We start from the raw sequence: 8,910 nt of genomic DNA, 5'->3' as shown, positions 1-8,910 counted from the left end.
AGACTCTTGTGCTACTAAGCAGATTCGTGCTAATAAAGTTAATTTTGTGTCATACACCCAAGTTGAAGAACAAGAAGAATGGTTTATTTATTTTGGTGATTCAAGAACTACTCAAGTTCTTAGAATGGAAAATTTCTTTTTAAACTCGCTTCTGAAAGATATTGTCATTAGTTGGGTGATCCATAACTCTAATATTCGGGCAAATTTGGTTCCTGTAAAATTGTTAAAAAAAGTTGGAGTAAAAATTTTTTTTGAGAATGATGAGGTTGCATCAATAAAATAATTTTGTTATGGGCAGTGAGTATTGTAATAATGATTTGTTAATGTTTCTTACTATTTTAAGAAATATCAAAAATGTTAATACTTGTACTTACTTAAAATAAGTGTTTATGATGACATAATGTCGGTAGTTATACATAATCGTTTGAGTGGAACTATATGCTGTTATTTATAAGATGAAATGTATTATATATGAGAAGTTGGTAATATTTCTTATAAGTTTTGAAAAATATTACCCCTTTACCTTAAAAGTTTTGAAAATGTGGGGGCTACTGCATTTTACTTTGGGTTTCTTAAATATTTGGGTGAACAAATTGTTGAATTATGACCCAATTCTTATGTAAGCTATTTCTGTAGAAGTTAAAATTGCTTCTATGTTTAGAAAATTTTACTTCTTTCAATGAGAAGAGTAGACATATTTTCTTAAGATATAATGTGATAAAGCATTTGCTTAGAGATAAAAAAAATTTCATACATATAATGTGTAGTCAAAAGAGGATTTGGCCGATCCTTTAACTTATAAGTGAAACATCGAGGGGTTGAGACTTTTGCCAATTAGAGATATATCAACAATGATGGTAACCCAACCTATGTTATTGGAGATTCCATGAAGAAGGTTCATACGAGTAATAACAAGTCATTAGTCGATCAAATGTGCACTATTAAGTTATGTCTCTTCCTATGGTGTGTGTTTATAGTGCAAGACTGCAAGAAATGTGAGGCTGAGTTATTAAACTCTCAGTCCAATAATCCATAGCCTTTTGTAGGTGGTGTATTGCACCGCAGAATACGCTTGATGGATGGACCTATATTAGTATGGAGTGGGGCCGCTTCTACGAAATTTGTGGCAAAATTTCTAGAGCACTCATGAAAACCAGGCGCGCGCATGGACTTTTAGCGCAAAACCGCGGTAACGACAAAGATTGTGCGAGTATAATGTGATAGATAAGACTCTAGGCTTACAAAAGAATTTTTGGTTCATAGAAGTTACTTCATATTATTCAGCAAGCTTAATCTTATTTTTCTAGGTCTGGTTCATGGTCTACGAGATACCAGATTCGATGCATTGTACTCATATGTAGAAAAATTCATCAAAATATTCTATCCTTCTATTCCTTTTGAGATATGTGGGGGACTATTAGAAAAATAGTGAATATGGTATCTCAAAAGGAAGTGTCGAGAATCATATTTTCTGAAAGTGTCTAGATTCATTTTATTAACATTTAGTGTCTTTATTGTTTCATGCAATAATGGGCCATTATTTTATATTTGTAACCGTTGGACCATTACTCACCCATTATAACCACTTGATTCCACTCATCCTATATATACACACATTCTTTATATACATATATTCTTTCTGGTGTGGGAGATACCAAGTATACAGAAAATACTCTCCTTCCTTCTGCTGGATTTTCAACCAAGCTGAATAAATCTTTGTTAGTTTATGCTCCTAGTTTTATACTAGAAGGGCTTGTTGAATCCTGGGGGACACACCCAAATCGGGTGAAATATTCTTAAGGACAGTGTCTTTGACACGCCTCAAGCTTTGAAGAATTCCCTACAAGTTTCGTGATCAAGTATTTTTCGTAAGATTTATGAAAGTAGGCTATAATTATGCAATTTAGATACTATTTACACTCTAATTTAGCCGCACTTTATCAATGTTTGAATGTTAAAAGATAACAAAATGCTCTAATTAAGAGATTTATGTTTTGCAGGAGCCACTCCGAGCTATGAGGAAGCTAAAGAGTGTTTTGGAGTCAATATGGGGCGTGGAAGGCTAATCAGAGGTTAGCACGGTCGAAAAGGACAAAGAAAAGCAAGAGGCGAAGTCCCCTCCAGGTGCGCGGCCGCAGATTGATCAAGCATTGGCCGCGCACTGAGGCAGAACACTGGGCGAAATCCGCGGTCGAGTCCGCGGTCCAATCCGCTGCCGCGGACGAGCTGACGGAAGCCAATAACCCAGGGTCAATTCTGTAATTTCTAAGCGACTAACCTAAACCTATATGAAGCCTAATTCGCCCAGAAGAGAAAGGAAGCTGTTTTTAGAGAGATTTTGGAGGCAAGAACACGGAAGGAAGACAGAGAATTTCCTTAGAGTTTTCATCTTCTTCTTAATTCCGTTGTTGATTATGACTTTATATAGTGAATTTTTGTCTATTACTATGAGTAGCTAAATCCGTCATCTAGGGTTTATGGAAACAATTGTTGGATGAAGTCTTGACTCTGTTTTGATATAATTGAGCCATTTTTACTCTATGATTGTTCAACTACGTGTTGTCTTGTGATTAATTAAAAGGGCCATTGATTAATCGTGTCTAGTTATCCTGTGTTGCTTGAGAAAGAACACTTGGTTTGATTGTTGTTGAACAACACCATTTTCGGGTAAGTTAAGAGATTAATTACTTGAATTTAAAAGCAGGGTTAGAGATAACGAAGCTTTGGTGGAATAATTCTGAGTTGCATAAATTGTTAACTAGAGTAGTTCGAGAGAATGCTTCTAGTAAATTATCGTATTTGATCGAGAGATAATTACGGTAGCCCAGAACTCATATTCCTTATAGAGTGTTACGGCGAAATTATAGCTAACGTGTCAGAAATTAATCCGACAATTGGGGAAATCAATAACCCTAGACCATTTTACCATTGAATTCAACTATATTCTTGATTATTACTAGTTTTTTTGTCATTTTTCCTTAGTTAACTAAATTGTACTCATTATCCACTAAAAATCTTGCATCCGGGAATTGTTTGAGCTTATCATTAGCAGTGTTAAAAGTTGTAGTAAATAGGTTAGTTCCCGATGGGATTCAACTCTGGACTTGAACCGGATTATATTTGCACCGACCGCTTAGTCCTTTTATAAGGCATAGTTTGGCGTGATCAAATTTTGGCGCCGTTGCCGGGGAACTAACGGTGTTATTTATTACACCTTGGAAGAATTGCTAGGATTATTAGTTTAGATCAATTTTCTATGGTGTTAAAAATATTTTCATTGAAATTCTCACGTTTGAACTCTTCTGTGACTCAGGTGTATGCCTAGAAGCTCCTTGAGAGCTGGTGAACTCTTTGAAGGACTCTCAGATCCCGAGAAAGCATTCCGGACATTGAACCGGGCTAACAAGAAGGGCAAACAGCTAAAACAAAATGAACAATTCGAAATTGAAATGGGTGACATAGACAACATCAACGGGAACAACGGGAATGATCGAGATGACCCAAACGTCAGAGTGGTAGCACCTCTTGTGCCGGAAGCTTCTCTTTTTGACTGGGCGCAACCAACTGCTGATAACCTGGCCACAGCAATTGCGGTTCCTCAGATACAAGCGGAGACATTCCAGATTACCAACAACATGTTGCACCTATTGCAGAATAAGGGGTTGTTCTCCGGGTCATACATCGAAGACCCACAACAACATCTGAAGAACTTTCTATCAATTTGTGTCACCCAAAGACAGCTGAATGTGACTCCTGAAGCAATCAAATTATTACTGTTCCCATTCTCAGTGACTACGGAGGCTCAAACTTGGCTGAATTCACTCCCAATAAACTCTACTGCTACTTGGGAGGAACTAGTCAAGCAGTTCTTAAACAAGTTTTATCCACCCAACAAAACTGCAAGGCAAATTGATGAGATATAGCAATTCAGGCAGAAACCGACTAAGACTTTGCAAGAAACCCGGGAGAGGTTTAAGGGTATGTTGGTGAAGTTTCCGCACCATGGCATCCCGGATCAGATGTTGGGACAGAGATTGCCATGGTCCAACCAATAGCAGTCTTACATTCCCGTAACACCTGTAGGAGTTGCTCTACCTGCACAGCCAACAAACCGGATGATATAATAATAGGTAAAGTAGAATTAGGCCCTAAGAAAGTGTACCTGAGGTGAGCTGGAAGCGGATTCAGGTCCAACTGTGGTGGCTCCTCTATCGATGGTTTCGCAGGTGGTGTTGTTCTTTCTTCTAAGTGTAGGGGCTCGAACTGAGGTTCCCTTTTCCAAAACCCTTGACCTTCGAGAGCCATGACCCACTCTGCCAACTCCTCACCATCCATATTTTCCAGATTCATCAAGCAGGCTTCTAACAGATCCCTGACATTAAGAGTCTCATCCTCCTCTTGTAGTATTACATCCACGGCCTCTACTAGCGAGCAATTTGCAAATTCACTGGGTCTCCTTATAGATTGTTGAACACTGAATATTATTTCTTCACTGTTCAACCTCATTTTCAACTCCCAGCCTCACAATTAATCAATGCTCTCCCAGTGGGTAAAAATGGCCTTCCCAGAATGATTGGTGTCTTTTCATCCACTTGACAGTCAAGAATGACGTAAGTCTGCAGGGAATACAAACTTCCCCACTTGAACAAGCACATCATCAAGAATTCCTGTCGGTCTTTTGACTGTGCGATCAGCCAGTTGCAGCAATATTGAGGTTGGTCTAGCTCTGCCAATGCCCAGTTTTGTATAGATTGCCAAGGGCATCAAGTTTATACTGGCTCCCAAGTCACACAATACTTTGGCAAAGGCATAACTCCCAATGGTGCATGGGATAGTAAAACTACCTGGATTAGACACCTTTTGAGCCATAGGCCTTGTTACTACCGCGTTGCAGGTCTGCGTCAGAGTTACAGTGGACAGGTCCTGGAAGTTAAATTTTCGCGACATGAGGTCCTTCATCATTTTTGCATACCCTGGCATTTCCCTCAAAACATCCATCAGTGGAATATTCAATTGAATTTGTTTGAGCATTTCCATGATTTCCTATATTGATCATCTTTCTTTTGCTTTGTCGACCTATGAAGAATGGTGCAGGAGTCAACCTCTGCCCACTGCTTTGTGTCTTTTCTTTGCTGGAAGCTTTTTCTACCACCTGTTCTGAGAGTTGTTCACCTTCCTTCTCCTTACCCTTGTCAACCTGTGCCTGTTCAATTATAACCTCGGTGAGCTCTGCTGACTCTTCTTTCTTTAATGTAACTGGAGTAGTTGGCGTTGTCTCTCTCCTAGATTGAGCAACTTCTTGCTCCCTGTTTAAATCTCTTCCATTCCCGAGACTCATTGCCATGAGCTGATTTGGGTTCTGCTCCTTTGGATTAATGTTTGTATCTGCAGGCAATGTTCCTTGTGGGCGATTGTTCAAGGCCATAGATAACTGTCCCAATTGAGTTTTAATGCCTTTGATTGCTGAATCATGTGCATCTAACTTCTCTTTCGTCTTTCCATTTGTCCCAATGAGTTGTTGCAGCATGCCCCTGATTTCGATCATGTTACTGTCCTACTGTTGATGAGGTGGTTGGTAGGCCAACTGTTGCTGGTGCTACTGATTATAGCCCTGCTGCCTTTGATAAGGTACGACTTGGCCTTGTGGTCGTGCTCCTCCTGGATTGGGGTTGTGCTGTGGCTGGTTTGGTCTGTACTGCTGGTTTGATGTTGGTCCCCATAGCTGCCCACCTTGCCTTTGACCTCCGAAATTATTGGTAAAATTCATGTCTTCTCTGGAACCCTGGTTGTCATTCTCTCCACTCCACGAGCACACATATGACTGGTTTATGCAAGGAGTGCATAAGCCTCTATTTGTGGTATCAACAATGTGCACCTGTTTCGTACCCATCTCATCGATTTTCTTTGTCAGCAAGATCATCTGGGTCATGAGAGTGGCTATGTTTTTTGCATTTGTATTGTTTGGGTCAAAAGCGACAGAATGCACTATTGGAGTGAGTGTTGCATCTCTCGTTATCCAGCCTGAATTCTGAGACATCTTGTCAAGGAGAATCTTACACTCTGTGAATGTTTTGCTCAAGAATGCACCCCAAGCATCTACATTGACCTTCAAACCGTCAGCCAAACCCATATACATAAAGGGTATCAACCCAGCTTTTTTTATGCACAAGATTCTTTTGGAAGAAGGGTACAAACCTTCCAAAGAACATCAACGAAGGCTGAACCCGAATATGAAAGATGTGGTGAAGAAGGAAGTGATCAAATGGTTAGATGGTAGTATCATCTTCCCTAACTCTAACAGCGATTGGGTCAGATCTGTTTAGTGTGTGCCGAATAAGGGGGGAATGACGGTCATACAAAATGAGAATAATGAGTTGATCTCGATTCGTATAGTCACGGGATGGCAGATTTGCATGGATTATCGGAAATTGAACACAGCCACCCGGAAGAACTATTTCCCCTAGCCACTCATTGACCTAATGTTGGATAGGTTGGCTGGGCGATCTCACTTCTGTTTCTTGGATGGATATTCGGGGTACAATCAGATCTCAATAGCCCCTGAAGACAGAGAGAAAACATCTTTCACCTGTCCGTATGGCATCTTTTCCTTTCGGAGAATGCCTTTTGGACTTTGCAATGCACCGGCTACATTCCAGCGGTGTATGTTAGCCATTTAACGGATATGGTTGAAGACATTATGGAGGTATTTGTGGATGATTTCTCTGTGGCAGGGGATTCATTCGTAGAATGTCTTCACAATTTAAGAAGAGTGCTCAGAAGATGTGTGGAGACAAATTTAGTACTGAATTGGGGAAAGTGCCATTTTATGGTACAAGAAGGGATAGTCTTGGGGCATCAAGTGTCCTATAAAGGAATTGAGGTTGACCATGCTAAGGTTGATGTAATTGAGAAGTTTCCACCGCCCACTTCGGTCAAGGCGGTGAGAAGTTTCCTTGGGCACGCCGGGTTCTACAGGCGATTCATAAAAGATTTCTCTAAGATTGCTAACCCTTTATGTAAACTCCTTGAAAAGGATCAGCCCTTTGTGTTTTCTAATGATTGCAGGTTGGCATTTGAGGAGCTGAAGAGATTGGTGACTGCACCCCTCATTGTTGCACCCAACAAGGAGCAACCGTTCGAGCTCATGTGTGACGCAAGTGACTATGCTATAGGAGTAGTCTTGGGGCAGCGAAAGGACAAGCTGATGCACCCAATTTACTATGCAAGCAGAACGCTAAGCGGTGCATAACTCAATTACACCGTGACGGAAAAGGAGATTTTGGCTGTAGTTTTTGCATTCGACAAATTCAGGTCGTACTTGATTGGTTCAAAATTTATTTTTTATACTGACCATGCAGCAATTAGGTAATTGATAGCAAAGAAGGAGTCAAACCCACGCTTGATCCGCTAGGTTCTTTTGCTACAAGAATTCGATATGGAGATCCGTGACAGAAAAGGAACAGAGAACCAAGTAGCAGACCACCTCTCAAGGTTGGAAGGAGTTGAAAAGAAGGTAGAGGTTGAAGATATAAAAGAGACATTCCCGGATGAACAATTACTAGCAGTGATAATGGAGGAGACGCCATGATATGCTGATATTGCTAATTACTTAGCAAGCGGTATTGTACCTTATGAACTCTCTTCAATTCAAAAGAAAAAGTTCTTTCGCTATTGTCGGTCTTATTATTGCGATGAACCTCTACTTTTTAAAATATGTGTAGATAACATGATCCAGAGGTGTATCCCCGAGAAAGATCAACATTCTGTTTTGCAGGCTTGCCATGCTTCACCATATGGTGGACACTTTGGAGGAATTCGGACAGCGGTTAAGGTGTTGGAATCGGGTTTGTATTAGCCAACTCCGTTCAAGGATGCCCATGCTTGGGTGGAAATTTGCGATGAGTGCCAAAGGACAAGCAACATATCTCGACGTCACGAGATGCCAATGACTACTATTCAAGAGGTGGAGGTATTTGACATGTGGGGGATTGACTTTATGGGGCCATTCGTCAGCTCGTATGGTAACAAATACATACTGGTGGCAGTTGACTATGTCTCCAAATGGGTTGAAGCCGTGGCTCTCCCAATCAATGATACAAACGGGTGACAGGCTTTCTAAAGAAAAACATCTTCACACGTTTTGGCACCCCTAGAGCTATAATCAATGATAGTGGAACCCATTTTTGCAATAGAGTGTTCACGCGGCTATTGGAAAAGTATGGAGTTCGCCATAAGGTGACCACACCTTATCACTCACAGTCGAGTGGGCAAGTTGAAGTGTCAAACCGGGAAATCAAAAGTGTCCTAACCAAGACAGTGAATGCGACAAGAACTGGTTGGGCAAAGAAGCTGGATGATGCATTATGGACGTACTGCACAGCATTTAAAACTCCAATTGGTATGTCACCATACAAGTTGGTGTTTGGAAAAGCATGCCACCTTCCGACGGAGCTTGAGCATAAAGCCCTTTGGGCACTGCGGCAGTTGAATTTGGATATGGAGACCGTAGGCACCAGTAGAGTCACTGAGTTACATGAACTCGAGAAATTCAGGTTCCATGCATTTGACATTTGAGAATGCAATATTGTACAAAGAAAGGATGAAAATGATGCATGATAAGCATATTCTAGATCGGAACTTCAAACCTGGAGATCTAGTGTTGTTATACAACTCGAGACAAAGATTGTTTTCCGGGTAAATTGAAGTCCGATGGTCAGGACCCTTTAGAGTGGTGCAAGTGTTCTCAAGTGGACTTGTAGAAATTGATTCCGAAGATGGAACAAATAAGTTCAAGGTGAATGGGCAAAGGTTGAAACATTATCTTGGAATGGTCGAAGAAAAGGGGGATAGAGTGGTGATATCTTTGGAAGAGCCCCAATACACGAGCGAAGAGAAATAATGAAAGCCTGC

General features: G+C 40.7%; 1 protein-coding gene across 1 annotated transcript; it reads right to left on the bottom strand.

Moving 5' to 3' along the window:
• Nucleotides 1-4,508: 4,508 nt before the first annotated feature.
• On the bottom strand, nt 4,509-5,545 carry LOC109240696. The gene is made up of 3 exons (XM_019407365.1): nt 4,973-5,545; nt 4,684-4,896; nt 4,509-4,616 (listed from the first exon to the last, which is right to left on the bottom strand). Exons 1-3 carry the CDS (start codon nt 5,543-5,545, stop codon nt 4,509-4,511), a joined length of 894 nt encoding a protein of 297 aa, XP_019262910.1.
• Nucleotides 5,546-8,910: the final 3,365 nt, after the last annotated feature.

The sequence above is a fragment of the Nicotiana attenuata genome, unplaced genomic scaffold (assembly GCF_001879085.1).
Source record: "Nicotiana attenuata strain UT unplaced genomic scaffold, NIATTr2, whole genome shotgun sequence".
NCBI lineage: Eukaryota > Viridiplantae > Streptophyta > Magnoliopsida > Solanales > Solanaceae > Nicotiana > Nicotiana attenuata.
This window is presented reverse-complemented; position numbering and strand designations above follow the sequence as displayed.